Source organism: Podarcis gaigeae (assembly GCF_964106915.1).
Source record: "Podarcis gaigeae genome assembly, chromosome: 16".
NCBI classification, from domain to species: Eukaryota; Metazoa; Chordata; class Lepidosauria; order Squamata; family Lacertidae; genus Podarcis; species Podarcis gaigeae.
In genome coordinates this window covers 40,853,771-40,879,833 of record NC_139693.1, presented here as the reverse complement: position 1 = coordinate 40,879,833, position 26,063 = coordinate 40,853,771, and the positions used below count along the sequence as shown (strand labels likewise).

Genomic DNA, 26,063 nt, shown 5'->3' with positions numbered 1-26,063 from the left:
TGAAAAGGATGTGCCTATTTTCTTGGAAAGCCTGGCCTTTTCAGAGTATCTCAGGAAGCTCAGCTCCTGGCAAGCATTTCTAAGACAGTTGCATGAGGCTGGGAGGAAGACTCCTGCATTGCAGGGGATTGACTGACCCAGAAGACCCTCAGGGTCCCTTCAAACTCTACAATTCTATGATTCTATGATCACAAATGCCTGGAAGAAGAGGCAGCAAAGGAGGGAAGGAGGGAGGGAGGATTTGCAATTTTCAAACAATTAATTACCTATGTGGCAGAAATGCAGGAAAGGATAAGTGTCCCACTGGTTTCCAGAAACATTGTGTTTATCCTCCTCCTGGCAGCAGAGCAATTTTCTTTTGTGTAAGGCTCCCTATGAGCTACCTCTGGCACGCCTGTGCGTGGACCTGAGCTTCCGTTGCAGTGTGGTGCTGACAACGCCAAGGTTGCAGGTCTGAACCCCATATGGGACAGCTGCCTATTCCTGCATTGCAGGAAGTTGGACTAGATGATCCTCAGGGTCCCTTCCAGCTCTACAATTCCATGATTCTCCATTAGATTCTCCTTGGCGAAATCTGGCCCTGGAAGACGACATGAACAGAGAGGCAGGATCGGACCATCCACAGCAATCTCACAGGAAGATGCCAGACATGGAGATGCCCAGCCGTGGGGCAGGCAGGAGACCCCCGGTTCATTCCCCAATGGCACCTCTGTGTAGGTGGGCATAGCCCCACCTGAAACCTTGGAGGGCTGCTGCCAGTCAGTGGGGACAGTGCTGAGCCTGGTAGACTAACGGGCTGCCTCTGTCTATGTTCCATTCCTATTACAAATCTGGTTTTACAAAGGCACTGCCAAGCCCAGAACCAGCCTTGATGGGGCTTTGTGCCCATGAAACATGGGAAGAAAGGGGCTGGGGAAGGCCCTGCAGTGTCTCTGAGAAATCACTCTGAAGTCTCACACTTACAGAACAAAGCACACACGCCACATCTATTTTCCCTGGGAGAGTACAAAGCACCAATGTGTCTGGCACACCCCCACCTCACTCCAAGCCCAGTGCCAATTGGTGGAGTGTCTGCAAGGGATCGGTCTCACAGCACAGCAAGAGAAAATCTAAACTCTTTGGACAAAGAAAGCGGCTTATCAGACTCTTCTCTGGCAGACTTGCTGTCAGACTGACAGGATGGAGAACAGCTTGGGGGCACAACTGGATCAAGCTGCAAAATGTAGCCTGAAATGTGTGGGTCTCACTCCCCTCCCTGCGTCTCTTCAGTGACACAGCAGGACAAAGGGAAATGGAAAGATAATGTGCAGAGAGGCCTTGGGGACTGGCCCCTCGCACCGGGGGAGGCTGAGAGACCCCCCCAGGCCAGACTCCTCCGTTTCCTACTATTTGGAGCAGATTAATAGCCTTCATATCACCAGAGTCAGCGGAGTAAAACTCGGCCCTTGTTGCCATGGAAACAGAAGCACAGCCTCAGACAAACATTTATGGGAAACCTGCCATTTCCTTCAAGAGCAAAATAGAAAGGAAGCAAAAGCCGCCGCCCCCCCCCCCAACCTATGGCAGAAAAAAATTGCCCTTGCTTTCTCCAGAGAGAACCACACATGCAGCCAAGGAAAGAGAGGCTTCCTCTCTTGCACAGCGGCCTCAGGGATGAAGAGCCTCTGGTCCAAGAGGAAGGCAGGCTGCTTCTTGCCACGCACTGGCCCTTTCACAGCTCGTGCTGGCAGCTCAAGGCAGGCAGGCAGGGCGGGCGGACGGAGGAGGAGGAGTCCTCCTAACACAACGTTCCTCGCTGCCTCCGGAGCAAAATCTGAAGCCGAGAAAACCCTCGTTGTGTTTCATCCCACTATGAAGGCATCACAATCCACCCGGGGCAAATTCCAATGCCCGCCAGAGCAAGAGAGATGCCCCAACCTTGCAAAGCAGCTGACGGCAGGGGAGAGTCCACACCAGGCATTTATTCCAGAATGGCCAGGCTTCGTTCACTTGCTTTTTATAGGGCAACTACACAAGGTTGTCAAGATACTGTCCTTATCCTGTGCTTTTGGGCCAAGGGGGCTCCTTTTAGGAGCTCAGAACATCCAACTTTTAGGGGGAAGGGGAGAGAACAAAATTGTGATTCCTGTAGCAGGCCATCCAAAGAGGTCAGAAGAGTGGGGCTGAGGAGATTCCACTTGCACCCAGAAACCCATTTCACACATGACCTGAGCCTTTCCTACCTATCCTTCCTGCTTCAGGAGCCACCAGGGCAGGCGCTGGGAGATGCTGGGTTCTGGGTACTGGAGGGGGTCACAAGATAAATGCTTGCATTCCCCCACCCACCCATGAAGAAGGATGATGGTGGCCAGGGAGTCAGAGCAAGCGGGCTAGGGAGGAATGGGAAGGCTCCGTAGGCAGCAAAGTCACGAGAGAGAAAGGCAGGCCCCGTGCACCCAGGTGTCCGTGTTAATTGCTGGGTAAAGACAAGGGTAATCTCACTTCATTTTTGACTACTGCTGTTCATTCAGAGCAACAGCACAAATCTGCATGTGTGTCTAGAGCAAGGAAATGGAAACCAGAGCAAGGTCTCTCTGATCAAGAGCTCAACCTGGCAGTGAGCCCCCTTGGCGCCACGCTTTGTAGGGGCTGGAAGGGAGAGCAAGGGAGAAGAATGGCTAGAGGTGGGGAGCCCTTGCCCACTGTGGGCCTGGCTGACCCCCATGAGCAGGAGCAGGACCCTCAGGGGCCCCAAGTTCCACTTGGTGAGCAGAAAGGCAGCATAACCTAAGAGCCCAGGAAGTGGAGAAATGGCTTCTTCTTTCAGCAGCTAAATAGAATTCCATGTACAGTGGTGCCTCGCAAGACAAAATTAATTCGTCCCGCAAGTTTTTTCTTCTTGCGAGTTTTTCGTCTTGCGAAGCACGGTTTCCCATAGGAATGCATTAAAAATCAATTAATGCGTTCCTATGGAGACCGCTTGCCAGGCTGGCAGTGCGGAGAAGGGCTTTTCTCCCCACCGCCAGCCTTCGGACAGGTAAGGGAACAGAGGGGAAGGCGCACAGCGCTTCTCCTCTGTTCCCAGGGCTTGCGGTGGGAGGAGGGTTTTTCCTCCCCACCGCCAACATTCAGAACAGCATTCTGAATGTTGGCGGTGGGAAGGAAAACCCTCCCCCCACCGCAAGTCTTCAGGACAGCCTTCCGAAGGCTGGCGCGGGGAGAAGGTCTCTCCGCCCCACCGCCAGCCTTCGGAGCAGCCTTCCGAATGCTGCCGGTGGGGCGGAGAGACCTCCTCCCTCCGCCCGCCTTCGGAGCAGCCTTCCGAAGGCTGACGGCGGGAGGAGGTCTCTCCGCCCCACCGCCAGCCTTTAGACAGGTACGGGAACAGAGGGGAAGGCGCGCAGCGCTTCTCCTCTGTTCCCGGGGCTTGCGGTGGGAGGAGGGTTTTTCCTCCCCACCGCCAACATTCAGAACAGCATTCTGAATGTTGGCGGTGGAAAGGAAAACCCTCCTCCCACTGCAAGTCTTCAGGACAGCCATCCGAAGCCTGGCGGGGGGAGAAGGGCTCTCCGCCCCACCGCCAGCCTTCGGAGGAGGTCCGAGGACAGTGGGGAAGACGCGCTGCGCTTCCCCGCTGTGCCGGAGATTTCCCTATGGGCTTTCGTCTTGCGAAGGAAGCCCATAGGGAAATTCGTTTTGCGAAGCACCTCCAAAACGGAAAACCCTTTCGTCTAGCGGGTTTTCCGTCTTGCGAGGCGTTCGTCTTGCGGGGCACCACTGTACACGTTAGTCATGACCATTCACATATAGCGCAGTCCCCTTCGCAAAACTCTGCAATGCGGGGGCGGGGGAGGTGAGAGCCCTTCCCCCAAGGCCTGAAGGCAAACAACTAGCTCAGCAAGCCGAGTAATGGAAAGTTTTTGGAGAGCAGCATGCCCAGGAGCCTGATGGAAAGCGTACCAAGTGTGACTCTTAGAAGGACTAGCAGATAGTTGTGAATGTCCTAAATACAGACAGGACTTGGAAAAGCATGGGAACTATCCACAGGAACCTCAGAAGCCAGAGGGAAAGGTGCCAGGCAAAAACCTTCCTCTTCAGCCAGACCTTTGGCTGAACAACATCCTGTATCCTTTTAAATGTGTTTATGGAAGGTAGGTTTATCGGTTTGTTTTGCTCTTGTTCCTGTTTCTATTGAGTTTTGTGTTTTTATCTTGTATTTTTATGCTGTGAACCACCCCGAGATCTTCAGATCAAGGGCGGTATACAAAATGAATAAATAAATGAAAATTACAGGGGCCAGAGAAGGTGAGGAGCCACCCTCCCTCACCCCTGGGCAGAGCACACAGCCCTGCTCTCTCCCTCTGGCAGAAGGCAGCAAGCCAGGGAAGGCACCTGGCTCTCACGGACCTTTGCTGCAGGAGCCTTAGGTGCCCAGTTGTGCGGACGCTCTGCTGCACAGGCCGGGTGGACCCACAGGCGAGAGCACGTCAGGGGGCCTACCTTTGGCCACTTGGGGTTCAGGAGGCGTGCCTGGATGGCGTCATCGAGGGCTTGGTCGTACTGCTGCGTCTTCATGTACGCTGCTGAGCGGTTGCTGTACAGGATGCAGTTCTGAGGATCGACGGCCAGAGCTTCACTGTAGAGCACAATGGCCTTGTGGAAGTTGCCCTCGTGGCAGGCCTGGTTGCTCTGGCGCACCTTCTCAACAAACTCGGCCTTGCTCAGCACGGGGCCATCAGGGCTTCTGCTCTCAAAGCGCTTCAACCCAAACAGAGAAATCTGCAAATAGACAGGGAGGCGGAGGAGGAGGCATTTATCCAATTTATCCGCTAGAACAAGCAGCACTTCCTGCAGTTACTAAAATGCTGTTTAGTAATAGGAAAGACACAATGGCTTCCACCCTGCGAAGTCACTGCAGGTTTTCATTATTCAGTGCTCCGGCCCTGTGAAAGTCTCTGCCAAGTCCTCAGGCCCCAATAGCTGGCAAATCAACCCGGATGGGGTCATCAGCCTTTTGCTTCAGATTTAAAAAGGCAAGCAGCAGCAGAATAGAAGGTCCTCACCTTCCCCAGAGGCTGACCTAGGAACCACAGTGAAGATCCTTTCACTATACTAAAACCAACCCCGGCTGGTGGGATTAGCCACACGTCACAGATCCCATCTGAGGGTGGTGGCTTTGTACGCACGTGGATTAAATGCTCTGACTTCCTCCTCCCAAACGGACCTCCCCTGTAGCTGCTCAGAAAGGAGCCCTTACCTACATTTATCAGAACTGCTGATTCAAGGAATAGTAATGCTTATTTCTTGCCACCCCACCACCCTCAGTTATTTACTGAACATCCTTTCATCCGTTTCCAGTGCAGTACAAATACTTTTCTTGGAGGAGAAAGTAGTCAGCTGTCAGGGCAAAACATGTTCTCTGCAACGCCACAGTAACACTCCCCGAGAACAACCCCCCGCATTTTAGCAAAGTCAAAGTCAAGGAAGCTAAGGGGCAAGCAAACTGGCACACACAGGTTGGACTGGAAGTGGTGCAAACTCTGAGGCTGGGGACATTCCTGCATCCGCGAGGCCAAGCTCTCATTTATGGCTATGACAGAAGCCTACAAGCTGCTGAAGGAAGATCATCTACAAGGAGAGAATGTGTTCCTTGAAGAAGGCATCACTGTCTTCCAGTACCTTTTCTTTAAGGGGTGTAAGCAAAGCTAGCTTCAAACTGTCCCAACGTGCGGATAATTCATCCTCCTTCCTATCATTCAGTCTCCTCCTGCTTTCCCACCCATTGCCGGCATCTGTACCTGGTGGAATCAGGTGGACAGCATGAGGACAGCTGGCCCAACGTAAGTCAGGTGCTGGGACCCAGAGACACTTTGCACAGAAGCCACAGCTCCTGCAAGCATCTCAGAAAGCCTAGGAGTAACTCAAATGGCCTGGAGTAACTGCTAATTGGCAGCAGGACCCAATAAGGAAAATGTACTGTCTGCACAAGGCCAGTCTAAGCCAGTGATGGAGACAGCTGACTAGTATGGAACCTGCAGCTGCCTGATGGGCCGCACTAATTCTACTACTTTTTATTTAGGAGGCAAGGAATAAATCTGCCCTCTCGCTAGGAAGCTTCACGCTCAGCCCTTAGGGCTGCATGTAAGGACTGGAAGAACAGCAGGAACCCTTCATACTTGATGCAAAACAAGCAAGGCAACAACAGCTTTGCTGCTCTTCACCTGCTCATCATTGGCCCATGTAAGAAAAGGCAGGCCGGCACCTGGTGCCCTTGCAGCTCCCACTCAAGAGCATCCACAGCCCCAGCTCTTCCAAAGGCCTCCCAAAGACAATGCCGGATAAGATGGTCTCCTTCAGGGGGGAGCCGCCCCCCGCTGTGAAGTGAAACAAGCTGAAGAGCAACTCTTCAGGATTTTCAGCTTCTGGCACTTTCTCCCCTCTCACCCCAGGAAGGAGAGAGCATTTTCTCAACCAGCTCTTTATTAACCACTTTAGTGCCAGACCTCCTTGCAGGACACCCTCCCTGAGCCAGCCCTGCTTTTCATATATATGCGAAAACTGCGCAATCATGTTACCCCTGAAGCCACCCCACAGCTAGCCAGCCAGCCAAAGAGTGCTGGGGAGAGAGCATCCCTACCAGTCCCAGAGCAGCCCCCCCCCCCCCCAGGGAGCAAGGCCTGAGCAGCACAACAGCTCTGGGAGTGCTGGGTGTGCTCTCGTGGGGCAAGCATAGCTGAAACTGTGCAACTTGGATGCCTCCTCTGTGTGTGTGTGTGTGTGTGTGTGTGTGTACTCATGCACCCCTATATTAAGGAGCAAATGAGTGAAAAGCCTTTCTCTGGCACTGGAGCTGGAAGTGCATTACCAAAGGAGATGAGCCCACGACCTGGTTTGGCGCAAGGCAGCTCCCTGGATCTGGAAACTCTGCTCTGCTCAACTCAGTTACACCAGGAGCTGCCTCAGCCAAGCTGGAGCTCTCCAGATGTTTTGGACTACAACTCCCATCCTGCAAGGGAAAGGCAAGGCAAGGAAACGGAAAGAAGGCAGGCCAGAAGGGGAGGGGGGAGAGATCCATACCCATCTGTATAAAAATTGCACAAACACTGGAGGGGGGGGCGCTTTTTATACTCAAGGGGCTAACAAACAAGCCCACCTCACAATGTGCAACTATCACCCAACCCTCCAACTTGCCTCAGCGCACACGCGTCAAGTTGGCTTAGTTTCGCCTTTAGTTCCCCCGAGCCAAGCTGTCCGAGCGCCCTCACCCCGGCGCGCCAGAGAGGCAGCCCCGAAGGCGCGACCCGGGCGCCAGGGGGCGGCGGCGGCCCCCGGGGCGCCCTCGAGAGCGCGCTCGCCTCCCGGCAGGGGCTGCCCCAGGCACGTCGGGGCTACCGAAGGGGCGGCGCCCGCCCGCGCCGGGAGCCCCATCCAGCCGGGACGTGGCGCTGGGCGCGGCCAGAAATCGCCGCCTGCCCGACGACCCGCTCCTCTCCCAGCGCCCGAATCCGCCCCCCGCTTCGTCCCCCCGTCCCTCCAGCTTCGCCCGGCGCTCACCCCGGCTAGAAGGGGCCCGCGAGGGTCCCGCTCGCCGCCGCCTCCTCGGCGCCAGCGCCTGAAGCTCCGCGGCGCCTCGGGCTCCATGGCGGCCCCGCTTCGGCTCACCGCGGCGGCTGCGACGCCCCCTCGGCCCGCCGGCCGCCCCGCGCCCGCCCCGCCGGCGGCATCGGCGCCATCTTCGGGCTGTGCGCTGCTCCGCCCCGCCGGGGGGGCCGGGGGCGGCCGCGCCCCTCCTCCGCTCCCTCCAACTGCAGGCGAAAAGTTGCAGAAAGTCCGGGGCAGGACAGGGACCGACGCGCGCACGTCGGAAGGGATCGCTTATACTCGCCCCCCTTCCCCAGGTAGGGCAGGCACGGTATACACAGTGGGAGTTTTTCACAATTAACCAGGTCAGGCTAGTCTTAGAAAGCTTTTTATTTACCAAAATATTCATGTACTACAATTTAAAAGAACTTCATAAACTTATAAAATTTTCTTTTTTAAAAAACAGCCCTTAAGAAGCCATCTTCACTTTTTGCACCTTGGAGGGACCAGCCTGCTCCTGCGAGTGGCGCCGTTTCCTCCTGCTGGTGGGTGGCTGAAAAAGAAAGCAGGAGGATTAACCTGTGGAACCACCTGCTGCAAGGCCATGGAAGGGTGCAGCAGTGCTCCAGACACTCCCTGGTGCCTAAGAAAGCCCCTCGTATGATTGGAGAAAACATGGTTTGCTGTCCACAAGGCAAACCAGCAACCAAGTGGGCTTGCAAACCATGGATTGCTGCCAACTGTGGCTGGGCAGGGGGCCTGAACTGGCACAACCCATCATTATAGGCACCACTCTGCCTCCAGAAGCGACTGCATTATCTAGAAGAGGAGGATCAAATGAAACAGAGAAAGCAGACCAGCCGCTCTGAAAGAGACACCGCCTATCAAATATTCCAAAATATTTGGAGGACTTTTAGCCTCAGTGAGAAGTCCATTTCCCACCCCCCTTGGAAAAGTTGCTTCAGTTTATTCCATCTTATATCTGGTGACCATTTTATGTTGCTGCCATATAGATTTGGCTGGTTTTAGCATACGGTTGTAGGACTCTGTTCTACTTCTTTAAATGCCCATTGTATTTGTGCCTTCATGGGTAGTCAATGCACTCCTGTAATACAAAGCCATTATACTGCACTATTTTTGTTTGGGGCTACCACCCCCCTCACTCTTCATCTTCCCCCCACAAAGCCCTCCAGTGGTCTATCTACGGCTTCACCTGTCAAAACCCCTACCCAAAGCCTCAGGTGACCCAAGGGCTCTGGCTCCTTGCACCATGCAGCAGCGCTCCCAGATGCCTGTGCTTGCTTGAGCACAAGCCAGTGTTGAATTAAGTTATTTTCCCATTTAAAAAAAGGAAAATCCCCCCAAAGTTTTCTAAAATCAATTCACAAGTTCTTCAAGCAACCCATCATGAGAAATAGATACCAAAGTTGAGGCCTCTGATGCAGGCACCAGCTCCTGAGTTTGAGTGATTAACCGTTGAAAAGTGTGCTTCATATTTTCATCCTGTGGAGAATATGTATTTGCACATATATTTAAAATGAAATCATAGGGTGGCATAATTCTAGCAGTTGATTAACAGTGTGAAGCAGCCAAGAACGAGTCTGGGCCACAAGGCAGGCAATGGGAGGCAAGAATCGGGATGGAGCAGACTCCAGCCTCAGGCAGGCAGCATATTCTGGGGTACCTATTGGAGGGCATCAAATTGTCAGTTTATTAGTAAATTCCCTCCCCACTACAGTGGGAGGAATTATTTGGATTTTCTGCCTCAGACACTTTTCAGGTTGCAGACGGACCCCCAGTCCACTATATTTCAGAGAGAGGGAAATCTATCTGCAGGATTCAGCAAGCAGAAATGTAAACAAGGTGGAGTGCGGTCTTTGGCCTTGGCCAAAGGTACAAGCCCCTGCCCCTCAGGGGGCTATACACCCAGCTCCCCTTCTCCATTCATATTGCCAAGGCATTATCTTCACTGCCATGGTGTCCCTGTGAAGACTCCACACACTGACCATTTGCTGTCTTTCATTGACATACAAAGCGCTAAGAACATGTCCCTCCATCAGCAGGTAAAGAGCTTTTCGCTCCAACAGGCTTTTGGGAACTGACTGCTTTTAGTGAAAGGGCTGGTGCCATGATGGTTTTATTATAATTATTTGTATGTTTTAAATAGATTTCATTTATGTTTATTCTTTTAATTCTATTAATGTTTAAGTGCTTTTTTAATTATTGACTTTTCTAGGTTTGTAGCAATTATTGCTTTTATTTGTAAGCTGCCTTGGGTCCTGTCAGGGAAAAAGGTGGGGTAGAAATATATTTTTTAAAAATAACAACTTGGAACCTGTATTTGTCCAATACAGACCATTCCATACACTAAAACTGTTGAAGGAGGTCATCCTGGCTGTCACAGCCTGTTCAGGTCTTATCATGCCACAATTTGAAGAAGGGACTTTTCAGTTGTGGCACCCAGCAAATGGAACCACCTCCACTTCAAAATAAGGGCTTTCAATGCTTGTTAAAGTCCTGCCTGATATATGGCTGGTCTACTGTGGATTGTGATGCATTTTGTTATGAGGGGCCGCTGAGAAACATCTTCAACAAAACAAATGAACAAAATCATCCTGTCCTGTTCTACCTAGATAGGACAGCTCAGGTGAGCATATACCTGAAGCCAGGGATGTTCTAAAGCCTCTTCTATTTTAAGACGCTTCCGTGGATCCACCACTAGCAACTTCTGCACGAGGTCAAAGGCTGAAACAACAAAGCAAAATGTGCTGTAGTTCAGCAATAACAGAATGAAACCCTCATGGCCCCTCTAGTCCAGCCTACCACACCTGCTTCTTTGCTTGGAGAAAACATCCGTGGCCCCCACCTGTTCTGGCTCCCTCCCTGTCCTCCTCCTTTGCAAAGGAACAGCTGATACATAAACATTGTAGTTAGTACTCAATGTTTAAATACCTTACCTATATTCAGAAGAGGCTCCTGCTGTCACAATTTCTAGTGTGGGTTCAGGCCAAAGAAACTGTACATTACTCAAACATAAGCTTCATTTAATTCCAAGGGGATTGCTCTGTGATAAGTATGTACAGGAACAAAGCCTGAATCGGTTAGTCTTACAGGGGCCAAAAAGGACTGTTAACAAGGGACCCCATAAATTTCCAAACCCATGGGAAAATATTGTTCCACTCCTACAACTTACTCACTTCTACATCTTTTTGGAATGCAGAATACCATGGAGGGATATTAAGTGCACTAGGACCCAGAAGACCAGGGTTAAAATGATGCCATGAGCCCTTGCCACAACCCCAAGCAAGAAAGGAAGGAAGTCTGACTGCGGTAGCATCTGCCATTAACATCACCAGTCATGGCACAGTGGCTGAGGAGATGCAGATGCACTTAGTGCCAACCCATACGCCAGTTACCTTGTAAGATGCTATTCAGAACACACCTGTGTGGTTTTGCTGCCCTTGCTTCCTAAGTGGGAGAGGAAAAGGTACCTCACCTTTTTCACCTGTTTGAGGGCCAGGAGGATGCTGTAAGTCTCCTTGGCTCCCTATTGGAAGCCACAGGTAGCCTTCAAGAGACAAGAAGTTCCTTTCAGCGCCATTGTTTAGCCAGGCTTCCCTTTGATGCAAGGAAGAAGACCCCAGCAGTTCAGTTTGTGTCATTTGTTTGAGTCCCTGCCAACATGCCTTGCACTAATAGCACTGTAGAATTGGAAGGGATCTCGAAGGATATCCCTCCCAACCCCATGCAATGCAGGAATCCTGCCCACAGCTGTTCCTGGAGAGGCTGGAACCACCAACCTTCTGCTTGAGTCACAATGACGCTTAAGTCTTTTAGACAGCTCTCTCATTTAAGGAATGCTGGTGCCTCTATGGTCAACAGACACACCTCTGTCCTGTCAAGCAGGGTCACACCAATGCCTTACCCTCCTCTGACACATGCTGCCATATTTCTGCACAGTAGTAGTATTCTCCCTGGGCGATCTGCTCCCTCAGAGACAGACGAGCATTTTTATCAGAGAAGGGTGGATATCCGGAGAGGCTAATTGAGACAAACAAGAAGAAAAACATGGCAGCCAAAAACCCACGAGGGGCAGAGGGACAATGTCTGAAGTGGGAATTGGAGGCTCAACTCCACGGCGACAACAGCGCTTGGAAATGCAACCCTCACTCAGCCTTACAGGATTCTTACAAGGTTAACAGGCAACTAAAGCTTGAGCCTACATGTGCAGAAGTCAAACTAACTTTAATGAACTCACATCCAAGTAAGTCTTGCACAGAATTCAGCCTTAGTTCTCCATGGAAGGGCAAGAGACAAAAATTAAAAATTAAAAGTATTTCAAGTCAATGTGTTCAAAATTTCACCCACAAACAGGTACACTTTATGGGAGGACACAAACCTTTGTCAGCCTTCCTGGGCTTCTTACCAAATAAAGAGAATGACTCCCAGACTCCAACAGTCCACTGAGCGCCCATAACCTCCTGTCTCAGCAAAATTTTGAACTTCGGGAGCAAGATAGTCAGGTGTACCGCATAATGTTTTCATAAGGGATGTTTCTCCAAGAATTTTGGATTGACCAAAATCTGTTATCTTGTACAACAAGAAAAGTAACAAGAATAGATTGATCAAAACTTCAGAAGTCATTTAACTTGCTTCTTGCAATGAAGGTCTGCATGTGTCCCAAGCCACCCTTGCCTAGGTATGTAAAAAAACTGCTAGACAATAGTTTCATCTCCAAAGCAAAACCTTGGAAGGCAAGATTTTGCGGAGGGAGAGACAAAGAGGGCCTGGGAGACCAAGCAAAGTCACAAGGTCTTTCACAAACACACCCTGCACTCGTGGCCTCTGTCTTACATATTTCATTCCATGATAACTGAGTGGCATGCACTGGAATGCTATCGACATCAGAGACCTGGGTCAAAGCATCTCGCAGAGCAACTTTGTTTAAAACACATGATGTGGGTTGAGGAGGGGAGGGTTGAATTCTTAGACAACTCTTGCTCACCTTTATAAGGCAATTTGCCTCAGGAGATGACAACAGCACATTCTCCAGTTTCAGGTCCCGGTGAATAATGCCTTTTTCATGAAGATACTTTGCACAGCGCCAAAAAGAGAAAGAATATTATGCAATTAACAGATTGTTGTGGCTCACACACCTTTGCAAGTGGCATCTCCGCTCCTTTTAGAGTACCATGTCCTGCCTTCCATGCCTAGTCAACCCCCCTCACAGGCACAGCCACAAGCACTTCATAAACAAAAACAACTGACAACTTTGTGTGTGTGTGTGTGTGTGTGGTGTGTGATCTATATTGCCCAGAATGTAGCAGAACAATTCAACATAACAGGTCCACATTGCAAGTTCAATGCTTAGAGCTGATCTTGAAGAAAATAAACCTTGAACTCCCAATCTTGAATAGAAAAATCTGAAGAGGATTCCACAGTGGAAACAACATCATGATAATAATAATAATAATAATAATAATAATTTATTATTTATACCCTGCCCATCTGGCTGGGTTTCCCCAGACACTCTGGGCGGCTTCCATAGAAACCAAAAATACAGTAAAATATCACACGTTAAAAACTTCCCTGAACAGGGCTGCCTTAAGATGTCTTCTGAATGTCAGGTAGTTATTTACCGCTTTGACATCTGATGGGAGGGCGTTCCACAGGGCGGGCGCCACTACCGAGAAGGCCCTCTGCCTGGTTCCCTGTAGCTTTGCTTCTCGCAATGAGGGAACCGCCAGAAGGCCCTCGGCGCTGAACCTCAGCGTCCGGGCAGAACAATGGGGGTGGATACGCTCCTTCAGGTATACTGGGCCGAGGCCGTTTAGGGCTTTAAAGGTCAACACCAGCACTTTGAATTGTGCTCAGAAATGTACTGGGAGCCAATGTAGGTCTTTCAAGACCAGTGTTATGTGGTCTTGGCGGCTGCCCCCAGTCACCAATCTAGCTGCCGCATTCTGGATTAGTTGTAGTTTCCGAGTCACCTTCAAAGGTAGCCCCACGTAGAGCGCATTGCAGTAGTCCAAGCGGGAGATAACTAGAGCATGCACCACTCTAGCGAGACAGTCCGCGGGCAGGTAGGGTCTCAGCCTGCATACCAGGTGGAGTTGGTAGACAGCTGCCCTGGATACAGAATTGACCTGTGCCTCCATGGACAGCTGTGAGTCCAAAATGACTCCCAGGCTGCGCACCTGGTCCTTCGGGGCACAGTTACCCTATTCAGGACCAGGGAATCCTCCACACCTGCCCGCCTCCTGTCCCCCAAAAACAGTACTTCTGTCTTGTCAGGATTCAACTTCAATCCATTAGCCGCCATCCATCCTCCAACCGTCTCCAGGCACTCACACAGGACCTTCACCGCCTTCACTGGTTCTGATCTGAAAGAGAGGTAGAGCTGGGTATCATCTGCATATTGATGGACACCCAGTCCAAACCCCCTGATGATCTCTCCCAGCAGCTTCATATAGATGTTAAAAAGCATGGGGGAGAGGATGGAACCCTGAGGCACCCCACAAGTGAGGACCCAGGGGTCTGAACATTCATCCCCTCCCCACTTTCTGGACACTGTCCAGGAGGAAGGAGCGAAACCACTGTATAACAGTGCCCCCAGCTCCCAGCCCCTCTAGACGGTCCAGAAGGATGTTATGGTCGATTGTATCAAAGGCCGCTGAGAGATCCAGCAGAACTAGAAAACAGCTCTCACCTTTGTCCCTAGCTCGCCGGAGATCATCAACCAGCGCGACCAAGGCAGTTTCAGTCCCATGGTGAGGCCTGAATCCCGACTGGAAGGGATCCAAATGGTCCGCATCCTCCAGGCGTGCCTGGAGTTGTTCAGCAACCACCCGCTCAATCACCTTGCCCAAGAATGGAAGATTTGAGACTGGGCGATAGTTGGCCATACTGGCCGGGTCTAATGATGTTTTTTTAAGAAGCGGTTTAATGACCGCCTCTTTCAGCGGATCTGGGAATGTTCCCTCGCAGAGGGAAGCATTCACCACCCCGCAGAGCCCATCGCCCAGCCCTTCCCGGCTTGCTTTTATTAGCCAGGATGGGCAAGGATCAAGGAGACAGGTGGTTGGTTTCACGCGCCCAAGCAGCCTGTCCACATCCTCGTGGGTAACGGATTGAAATTGATTCCATGCAACTTGACCAGACAGAGCTCTAGCACTCTCCCGCCCCAGCCCTGCTCCCACGGTGGTGTCTAGCTCCTTCCGAATATGAGTGATTTTATCTGCAAAAAACTTTGCAAAATCGTTGCAGGAGATCTTGGGGTCTTTATAAGGCCCCGGTGGTAAAGGTGGTTCCGTTAAATTGCGAACCACCTCAAAGAGTCTCCTGCTACTATTTTCTGCAGATGCAATAGAGGCGGTGAAGAAAATCTTCTTCGCCGTCGCTATCGCCACTTGGTAGGCTCGACGTTGAGCTCTAACATGTGTCCGGTCAGATTCGGAGTGAGTTTTCTGCCACCGACGCTCTAGCTGTCTCAGCGATTGTTTCATCGCCCTCAGCTCCAAAGAAAACCACGGGGCTGTCCGGGCTCCATGCAATTGGAGAGGGCGCTTCAGAGCCAGACAGTCGATAGCCCTAGTTAACTCCGCATTCCAGCAGGCCACCAGGGAATCAGCTGAAAGGCCATCCACATGGGATAAAGCATCCCCTACCACTCTCTGTAAACCATTTGGATCCATTAAGTGGCGGGGGCAGACCATCCGAATTGGTCCCACCTCCCTGCAGAGGGGAAGGGTCGCGGAGAAGTCCAGTTGCACCAGGAAGTGATCTGACCATGGCACTTCTTTTGTTTCACTTTTACTTAGTGTCAGATCACCCACGTCACTAGAGGTGAACACCAGGTCTAAGGCGTGTCCATGACTATGGGTTGGGCCAGACTTATTCAGGGACAGCCCCATGGAGGCCATGCTTTCCACAAAGTCCCGAGCAGCCCCTTGTAAGGTCGTGTCGGCATGGATGTTAAAATCCCCTAGGACAACCAAACTAGGTGTCTCCAGGAGAAAATCCGCCACGACCTGAAGCAGCTCGGACAGGGAATCCTTGGTGCAGCGGGGAGGTCGGTACACCAAAAGGAATCCTGTACTGCCCCTATTGCCCAACTTCCAGAACATGCACTCAGAGAACTGGATCTTCCCAGTAGGACGCCAGGTGCAAGCTAGTGACTTCCTAAAAATCACTGCAAACCCCCCCCGCCCACATGACCTGGGTTGCTGTGCATAAGAGAAACCTGGTGGACAAGCAACGGCAAGGACAGGCCCATCTGCTTCCTCCAACCAGGTCTCTGTCACACATGCCAGGTCAAATCCTCCATCCGCAATCAAGTCTTGGATGGCAGTGGTTTTATTCATCATTGACCTGGCATTGCACAGCAACACTTTCAGGTCATGTGGGTTTCCCCTGTTGATTCCAGTATCCATCCGGTCAAGGCCAGACCCGGAGGCAGGGATAGTCTTCAAACAACGACTAAACCTGCCTCCTTGGTAATGACATGGTCTGGTCTTAGCGTAACTCTTCCTCCTGCCCATGATCACCGAGATCGGATGTCCCAGTGCTTCCCCCCCTGTGGAACTTGTCCCAGCCATTGTGTTGGCTGGGGCCCCACTCCCAGGCAGCCCTGATCCCGCCCCTTAAAAACAAAACACAAACTATACAGAACCAATAAAACAACAACAAAAGGAACAGAACAATTATACTAAAATTAATCCCCAACCAACTATACATCCCACCCACCCCCAACAAAGGAAAAAAGGAAAAAAAGAAATAAAAATTTAAATTGCCACCGACTGCTTGAGGACATTTTAAAACACATTAACCACCTGGAACAGGGAAGCAATGGCAGAACACTTCCCCAAAAGTTTGTTCCTGGGCCACGCCCCCTGGGCCAGTTGGAGAAGGCCCTGGAAGGGAGCAGGCCCTTCAGTCCTCACCCAGCCGATGAGAGCAACATCATGGGAAGTGTGTGTCCAGGACTAAGGTGAAACTATGAGGCTCCCTTGTTATTTTTGCTATTGGATGCTGCATGTTGTTTATGTAATCTTGTTATATTTATAGTACAGTGGTACCTCGTTTTGAGTCCAGGATCCGCTTGACGAAAGGGACACTCGACAAAGCGCCGCTCTGCGCACATGCGTGGAGTGGTTTTATGCTTCTGTGCATGCAGCAAACCCAAAAGTAACCCGTTCTGGCACTTCCAGGTTTGTCACAGACATTCCATGAAATGGATGCTAAATGGGGCGGACTCAAAACGAGGTACCACTGTATTGAAATGTGGGGGCTTTGTACATTATTATAATCACTATTGTTTTGCTATGTTATGCTATTGTTTTGCTATGCTACTGTTTTTGCTATGCTGTCTTGCTAACCTTTTAGTGTTCTTTAAGAATGTCAACAAGCTTAAAGACGTGATCCAGCCAGCAAAGTGTACTTGGACCTCATCCAAGACTCTGGTTGCTTTTAAACACCTGCTTTAACTGTCTCTTATTAATAATTGTATTTTTAAGTGCTTAAAGGTTTTATTATAATCAAGCAGTATATAAATTTTGTTAAATAATAATATAAAAAACTCTTGAGAAAGCTTAGCAGTCGTGGAATAAAACAAAAGGCTCTCTTTCATGGAGAATAAGGTGAGCAATGGCTTCTAGCCCTGAAGGCCATGTTCCACCTCCACAGTCCAAGGCAGGCAGGACATGTGGGCTCTTGTGCTGGGGTCATGCGTGGCTTCCCACAGGCGTCTGCTTGACTTCTGTGGCACCCACTTTGGAAGAATGGCAGATGAAAGTGATGGACTATATGGAATTGGCGGAAATGACCGGCAGGATCCAAGACCAGGGAGAAGAGTCAGTGGAGGAAGATTGGAAGAAATTCAAAGATTATTTACAGAGACATTGTAAAATTAAAGAATTTTAGAATAATGTTGGATTGGAACTAAGCGGTTTCTAGCTGTGATGGGTTAAAAGAATACGAAAAAATGGGTTTATATAAGAAAAAATCTAAGATTGTAACAATTTAAGAATAAGATTTGGGTATCAAAAAGAGAGAAAGAAATTGTTGAATTAATAATTTGATTTGGAATACAAAAAAGGGTGGTATGAGGAGGTCCGAGAAACAAGTAAATGAAAATTAAGGAGATGGAAAGAAGGATTGTTTTTAACAATTTTTGTTGGATATTTTTTCTTTTTTCTGTTTTTTATTTTTTGTAATGTAAAATCTTTAATAAAAATTATTATAAAAAAAGAGAACAGGATGCTGGACTAGATGGTCCACCAGCCTGATCCAGCAAACTGCTCTTATCTTTTCTGTCACTGAGCTGTGGCACTTCCTCAGGGTGCAGAGATGTAATGTCTTTCTGTGAATTCTCCAAGTGATGAAGAGAGGTACACTTCTGTTTAGAGACTTTGCATGGTCTATGCAGTAAATGTTTCCATGTGCTACATCAGGGGCAACTAACCTGTAGACTTCCAGGTTGGACTCCCACTTTCCATCATCCTTAGCCAGCCAATAGTCAGGGATGAGGGGAACTGCAGTCCAGCAAGGTTAGTTAACCATATTTTGAAGCAGCTACACAACAGCCTTTGCTCATCAGAAGGTTTAACAAAAGAGGCTGTTGCATCCATGTGGTGCAAGAAACAAAGCAGACTCCAGATTGTACCAGTGAATACATTAACAGTCATCAAGCCAAGCTCACCCTACATTACCGGGAGACAACCAGTTTTGCAGAGTTAAGGGGTACCTGCACAGCCAAAAGCATTTGATAAAAATAAAGTTTGCACGTTGCTTCACTCAGTCTTGCTGGGCGCAGAACCTTGTCAAATAGCTCTCCACCTTCCATCCTGAAAGACAGAGCAGAGTAAACCCATGTTTGAAGGCAAAATAAAAATGGAAATGGTGTTCATGATGGAAAGTAGCAACTATTTTTCATCACTGGATACAAAATTCTTCAGTGTAGCATGCAAAGATCTAGAATTAGTTTTCCAAGACTAGCCAAACACTAGCAAGGAAGCCAAGGGGAGAGACAGTCTTTGTAGGCTGAAATCTCTATGACCAAGGATATCTTCCAAAATGACAAGAAAAATTCTGAAGCAGCCTGGAGCCTAAGAGGCTTGTTTGTGATCAAGAACCTCCTTCATCAAGTGAGCACGGTTGACTCTGAGATGAGAACCTCTACACACAGGGATTATTTTGAGCACTAAACATGGAACAGTCTGAACAACAGCTGAACGAGGAGGAAGAGGGCTGGTTCCAATACAAATCCAGCCCCTGAGAAAGGCTGCCTAGATTGTCCATTCATTCCATCTCCTTAGCTTCTCTTTCCAGCAGTCATCACCTGAGTTTTCTTCTTCTTTAATTATAGCCACACTGAACTGCTCATTTTAGACACTGCCACTCACAGACCTGAGGCACAAAACCGCTCCCTCCGCCCAAAAGAGCACAAAGAAGAATAACTTACAATTCCAAAACAATGTAAAAGTCTTCTCCTTCAAAGAAGTCTATTATCTTGATAAGGCAAGGCTGTAGCAAGGAAGGAAAGGAAAACATCCAAACATTTGCTAGGAAAAAGCCGCTCTCGGAGAAAGCAACACCCTCCAAAAGCAGCTCTTTTTTCCTGAAGCCAAAGAACAGCACAGAACTCTCAGTTCAAAGGAAAATGCTTACAAATGTGAGGTCAAAGGGCAAGAATGACATCTCCACCATAGGACCTAAATATACCGCCACACTCCACTGAGTAAAAAAATAAGTGGGAAGTGCAATAAACTGTTGCAGCATGGTATGTTGCTGTTCACCATTCCAGCCTGCGTTGCCCTCTCCCAAGGTACTTCAAATTAAATTACTTTTCCTCCCTGCCTTTCAACAGTCAGTCAGCCAACACCATTCCCTGGTCTCAATTCCTCCCACGTTTAAGCGATTTTCCCCCTAAGATTTTTGTTGTGCTTCTGAACACCTTTAGGTTCCTCTGAGGCTGAGCCCCACAATACTCTGCCTGTTGGGCACAGTGGATTCCATTTTGCAGACATCAGAATCTGCCCCGAGAAAATGGGCTTGCTAGTAGCATATGAGATAAATTAGAACCACTGTCAGGTCTTTAGTAGGGCTGGACAATATATCGATATATCATCTAAAACCAGTTCAAGTCCGTAACATGATATCAGTTTCATAATTTCTGACCTGGCAATATATTGCTAATCATGAGTGTGCGTGTGTGCCATGCAAAAATCACAATGTGGAAGCAACCATGAAGCCAGCCAATGCCTCTACATAGCTCCATCCTTATTTCAGACATTATGAAATATCAGTATATTGCAATGTTTAGCTGGTGATATATCACTAAGTTGAAAACCAGCTCCATGCTTATTTCAGACACTGTAACATATCAAGATATCACGATGTTTAGCTGGCGACATATCGTGAAGTTGAAAACCAGATATCACCCAGCCCTAGCCTTTAGTGAGAAGAAGAGGGGAGGTAAAAATAATTTTAAAAGCTGCCTGGTTTAAGGGCCCACTTACATGGTCAATCTTCTTCAGAATCTCCACTTCCGTTTCCACATTAAAAGGTTTGTCCTGCTTTTAGACAATGGAACATCAAAGTGTAAAGGTCACTTGGACAGCTTTAGTATGAGCCCATCTGCTTAGCTTGAGGGTGCTTGATGGTGCAAGAGGACAGTGAAACAGAAGGAAGCTCACACACTGACAGAACATCAAGCCTCCTGCCCTCAGTAAAAGTGCTGAAGACAGCCTGCACTGCTGCAGCAAAAAAAGCAGGAAAGCCAAACATAAGGCAGTCGGCTCAGCTGGCAGAAGAGTCCTTGAAATTTCACAGAGTTGTAGAACCGCCTGATTTGTATCAGGGAGATTGTTTTGAGAGACAGAAAAGGAAACTAGGCCAGCCTTCCTCAACCTGGTGCCTTCTAGATGTTTTGGGTAAAGATGTCCATCAGCTAAAGGCAACACAGCCCTGCTGGCAGAGGCTGATGGGAACTGTAGTCTAAAACATGCACCCTGGGGGAGGCTGAACCAGTCAATGCTTTTCTTGAAACAAAAGCTCACATAGGCACAATAATCAGGTAACTTTACAAATTCCACTAGGGCCACAAACCTCAGCACATGCCACAAAAGTTCCACTGATTCTTCCATGCTATATGTTTAGGACTGAGATGTGAGTCATTTAAGATTGTGAGTTATCCACAATTTGTTTAGCACAAATAAATTTGCATATATCATCTTAATCAGCAGCAGTCAAAGCAAACAATGTTTAATCATCTACAGAGCACAGGTGACAACCTAAGGTAATATTTCCCTCCATCAAAAATTCCCTGCCCAGAGGACAAAAACAAAGAGATACTTACATTCTCCGGCAAAACATCTGCCATAAACCTCCGTTTATTTATTATTTTTATGGCCACTTTCTTACAGGTGTCCCTTTCAAAGGCCAGCTTCACCTCTCCACAGGCACCACTAGCAGAAAAAGGAGGCTACTTCAAGGTTAGGGTTCTAACATTTAGATGGTGAAACTGTGAAAGAAAGAAAGGCCTGCAGTGCCCCAGATTTAAAGAGAGCTTCAGAGGACAGTCCTCTCCTCTCTCATCCCCTGATGTGGGAGCAGAAGACTGAGGAGGCTGATTCACCTCCACTGAGGGCTACCATTGAAACCTCATGATGCCCACTCCCCCACCCCTCGCCCACAGATGCAACTCTCAGTGGTCTTCCCTAAAGACAGCATTGCAGAAAACATGTAAGACAGGCAGGCAGAAAGACTCGAACTTACGTGCCCAACGTTTTTGATATGATATATTTGTCTGTGAGCTCCTTGGGATGCTCCAGCTGATGATCACTTTCCATGAGGTCAGAGAATACAAATACTGGAAAGCGAGAGGAAGGAGAGGAGGTCCCAGACCAATAACTACTATTGCAAGGAAAACATACAACTTTCTTCTTGATCTCCAGTGCTCAGTGTTGTGGCCAAACATAATGGAAGAGGTCAGAAGAACAACGTGTTTGTATATGTAACAATGCTAATAATGCTGACAGAATGCGATCCCTTTCCAAATTGCTTTGCTACACACCAGGAAAGTCTGCCTTCACTGCAGAAGGTGGAGGGCAATATGGGAACCCCATAAGCAAGACATGAGCGCAACAACCCTCTTTGGGTCATGATCTCCAGCAGATAATATTATATCTGAGATAGTACAACCATCATGACTAAAAGCCATTGACAGCCCTGTCCTCAATGCATTTGCTTATTCCCCTTTTAAAACCAGCCAAGCTAATCAACTGCTCCTTTGTTTTGGAAGATATACGATGTGGCTGATTAGAGATATACCAGATTATACATTTTCTAAATCAGCCAAATATAAGATTCAAGCATTACACGACTTAAATAGTTTTGAGCAACTACACAACTCAACCAACCCACTGGGAAAGGGAATCTCTCCCAACTATAGAAAATCCTCACACATAATTTGACTCACCTTTTTCTTCTTATATGTGATAGGTGTACGCGGCGTTGCACTCTCAGTTGTCTCCCAGTTATCCCCTCCCCTATGTATTCTCATTTTATTTTTCTACTTGTATTTTTACATTCATCATTCTTACTGCATTTTGTATGTGCTTATGTCAATAACCATTCTGTATGAAAATGACAATACAGTAATAACAATAAAGTTTCTTATTTAATAAAAAGTAAAATAAAATAAAATCCACACACAATTGGCTACTCTTCCTCTCACTTCATTAAGACTGAAATGGGGGAAAGATTTTGAAGAAGAATTAGAGGAACAAATTTGGAATAAACTACCATGTGGATCTACCGTATTTTTCGCCCTATAGGACGCACCGGCCCATAGGACGCACTTGGTTTTTTGGGGGGGATATCAAGGAAAAAAAAAATTTTCCCGCCCAGGTTTGCGCAGCCATCCCCAAGCTAGAAGAGGGAGATGGAGCGCTCCATCTCCCTCTTCTGCCTTCAGGGACAGCTTCTCTAGCCTCCGTGGGGCAGCGGCTTGCCCTGCTGTCCCCCGAGCTGGTGGGGCTGGTGATGGGGAGAAGCAAGCTTGCTTCTCCCCCCCCCGCCCGCCAGCCTCCAGACCAGGTCCGGGAATAGCAGGGTGGCAGCGCTCCGCCTCCCTGCTATCCCCCGAGCTTGTGGGGCTGGCGGGGGGGGGGAGAAGCAAGCTTGCTTCTCCCCATCGCCAGGCTCCAGATCAGGTCGGGGAATAGCGGGGTGGCGGCGCTCTGCCTCCCCGCTATCCCCCGAGCTTGTGGGGCTGGCGATGGGGAGAAGTAAGCTTGCTTCTCCCCCCCCCCCCCGCCACCTCCAGATCAGGTCGGGGAATAGCGGGGTGGTGGCGCTCCGCCTCCCCGCTATCCCCTGAGCTTGTGGGGCTGGCGGGGGGGAGAAGCAAGCTTGCTTCTCCCCCCCCCCCCGCCAGCCCCCAGATCACGTCGGGGAATAGCGGGGTGGCGGCGCGGCTTGCAAGGCTTGCGGATAGCTTTCTGAAGCCTGGAGAGCGAGAGGGGTCGGTGCGCACCGACCCCTCTCGCTCTCCAGGCTTCAGCGAAAGCCTGCATTCGCCCCATAGGACACACACGCATTTCCCCTTCACTTTTGGAGGGGAAAAAGTGCGTCCTATAGGGCGAAAAATACGGTATCTCAATTAGAACTCAATAACATGCTTTTAAGATAGCACATTGATGCTACATACAGCTAGATTATACAGAATTAACACATCCAACTTTTGCTGGTGGGAATGCAACTTACCTGGCTATCTAGTGCACACGTGGTGGTTCTGCCCAAAAAAATTTCCCTTGGGGAAAGTTTTTCAAACAATTAATCAAACAATGGGACAATCACTACTATAAGACCCCAAATTGGCATTCCTATCTTATTTTACCCCTCAGTTTAAGAACATAACCAATAAAGACCTCATCCTCAATTTATGAACTGCAGCTAGATTAGTGATCACAAAAATATGGGAAAACTGCAAATGCAAATCTTTTTGAAGCCTGGATTTCGCAAATATGTGACATTGTGCTTATGGACAAATTAATTATGTCACAAAAGGAATATCAATAGGCAGGGACTGGACTTATGGAGAGACACTTTCATTGGATTGCCTTTATTTAAAGGTCTAAAACTACAACCATCAGACGCTGTTTTTATTTCCTTTCTGTACTACTACTAAACTGCTTTCTTTGTATGGGTTTTTTTTTCTTACTTGAAATTAAAAATCAGTTAGAAAAACAACGACCATCCAAGCTAGTGTCCATCCCTACATGTTGGGCCAACGAATTTCGTTGTCTACCTGTGCACTACTACACAACAGCTCCAAGTGCGTCCCTCTGAACAGCAGCCACTGGGGAATAGGAGTAGAGGGAGATTATCACCCACAGAGAGCGAGGCGTTTCTTCTGATACAGACTGCCTCTTACATTACATTCAGGGTTAATTTTGACACTATTTCATCAAGCTGTGTCACTATAAAACCATGAAGGTTGAAAACTGGATTACACTCACTACCCAAAATGCCCCTGTAAGCCAGGGAGTTTGCAAGGAATCTTACCTTTGTTGTGGGGCAGGGAGAGCGAGATTTCAGCAACATTTGCCAAGGGAAGCTTCTTGCTCTTCCCAAGGAGCTTTCCATTGATAAAAGTCCCATTGGCACTTTGGTCTTCAATATAGGCCACGTGGCAGCTTCCGGGCCCTGGTTCCTTGGAGGAAGGACAGTGAGCTAGGAGAGTCCACTTGGCAGGGTCTCCCTCACAGCAGAATCACAAGCGAGGAAATAGGAAGGGTTCAAATTCTGCAGAAAGAGCCCCACATAAACCTTGCAAGCCGGAAGGGCAAACAACCCAGGCACACCCATTCACTGCCACCAGAAAACTTCCTCCAAGTGGAACTTGTTGCCCAGAGCAGAAAGCAAGAAGGAATCTCTGCAGTACTTACTCTGAAGATGCGGAAGTGCCTTTTGCTGTACTGTTTATAAAGCTCTGTCTCCGTCAGATTCAGCTTAGCAAAACTGTAGTCGCAACTTGGGTCTCTCCCAAACCAGTACTCATTTTTCACGCAGTCTAGGGTGGGGGAAAAGAAGAGCACAAAACCCAAGTAAGGAAACAGCATGTGGAAAACACACCTGCATCCTCTTGTGGGTCTGAGAAGAGCAAAGGAGGCTAAGCATAGTAGGCATCTCCCCATCTGAATCAAAAAGCTTTGAGAAATTAAAACCTACCAGAGATTTATCTGACATGGGTTTATAAACAAGCTCTCCTTTTACTTTTATTCACCAGAAGGGCAATTGTTTGCTGGCATCAAAGACCAGAACAGTATTAACAGAAGGAAAAGGTGATTCCCAGCAAAACCCCAGTCCCTGATAATGAGGAATCATCCAAAGAGACAAAGAAGGAAGCAAAAAGTATAGTGAACTGCTGAAAATAATGAACAGCAGTTCAAATATAGAGGAAGACCAGAATTGCTGCAGTTTGGCCAAGATGTAGATGAATTCCCGATACCTTTTCCTTCTAACACAAGGAAACGCCTTAGCGAGTAGCTGGGCTGGGAGCCTTATTCCCGAGTGCTCATATAAAAGAAAAGGGTACAAGATCACATCCCAGCTGAACAAGCAATATCCCAGTTGGATCTGGTTCTTCTGGAACTCCAGAGTGGAGGATGCTGGCTGCACTGAGTTTTCCCACCTGGTGTAAAGGAACAGGCTCTCTGGCTGGCACGGGCGGATCTCCCTTAGAGCAAACGCACCTCTAGAACAGGCATAGGCAAACTCGGCCCTCCAGATGTTTTGGGACTACAACTCATCCCTAGCTAACAGAGGTCAGGGAGTTGGAGGGCCGAGTCTGCCTGCGCCTGCTCTTCCCTCCCCCAGCAGTGATTCTGAAGAGGCAACAGCAGCGTATTTTCCCTAGCCTGAAGACGCACTATATGCTGTGATTGATTTCGGCAGAGGACCCTTCCTCGGGTCTGAAGGCCGCCCAGGGGAGCCGGCGCGAGAGGGCCGCCTGCTGACGCACCGCAGCTGGGGAAGCCCCTGGCCAGGCTGAAGAGGCGGCCCCAGGGCTGCGGCGAGGGCTCCGGCGGGCCGGGCTCCGGGTCCTCGGGGATGGGCGGCAGGTCCTGCGTGGGCAGCGTGTCCAGGGAGCTGAGGGTGCCGGAGCTGGACGACGACTGGCTGGCGCCCGGGGTGCCGCTGGAGCTGCTGGAGCCTTCCGCCGGCGCGCGAGGCGGCGGCGGCGGCGGCGGCGGCTGGGAGGCGCTTCCGGGCTCCTGGTGGGACATGGCGGCTTCCCGGGAGAAGGAGCTGCCGGCCGACGCGGCAGAGCGAGGGGCAGCGAGCGCCGGGCAGGGGCGCTTTCCTCCGGCCCAGGCCTTCTCCGCAGCGACTCTCCCGGCGAGGAGACCCAGCCCCGGCGGCGCACCTGGCGGCTCCCTCCCGCCTTTTCGGCAGCCCCGCCCCCGGAGGCCTACGTCACGAGCCTGAGCCAACCG

General features: G+C 49.5%; 2 protein-coding genes across 3 annotated transcripts in view; both read right to left on the bottom strand.

Moving 5' to 3' along the window:
- The window catches only part of TTC28 (tetratricopeptide repeat domain 28), a gene marked incomplete at its 5' end in the record, with an annotated part of 120,188 nt that extends 112,476 nt beyond the window's left edge, over positions 1–7,712 (bottom strand). Inside the window, 3 exon segments of the mRNA XM_083717842.1 lie at positions 4,480–4,758; positions 7,534–7,689; positions 7,692–7,712. Of these exon segments, the coding sequence (XP_083573968.1) occupies positions 4,480–4,758; positions 7,534–7,689; positions 7,692–7,712 (456 nt within the window).
- A 222-nt stretch (positions 7,713–7,934) lies between these two features.
- CHEK2 (checkpoint kinase 2) lies at positions 7,935–26,034 on the bottom strand. Of its 2 annotated transcripts, none has more exons than XM_083717861.1 (14): positions 25,589–26,034; positions 24,513–24,637; positions 24,130–24,277; positions 21,337–21,430; positions 20,918–21,026; positions 20,079–20,132; positions 19,022–19,083; positions 18,305–18,404; positions 12,566–12,652; positions 11,987–12,150; positions 11,486–11,601; positions 10,220–10,305; positions 8,983–9,063; positions 7,935–8,113 (listed from the first exon to the last, which is right to left on the bottom strand). In XM_083717861.1, exons 1-14 carry the CDS (start codon positions 25,851–25,853, stop codon positions 8,030–8,032), a joined length of 1,575 nt encoding a protein of 524 aa, XP_083573987.1. In that variant the 5' UTR covers positions 25,854–26,034; the 3' UTR covers positions 7,935–8,029. The 2 variants fall into 2 exon arrangements, with proteins under 2 accessions (XP_083573987.1, XP_083573986.1); XM_083717860.1 differs by having other exon boundaries at positions 20,079–20,135; positions 25,589–26,027.
- Positions 26,035–26,063: the final 29 nt, after the last annotated feature.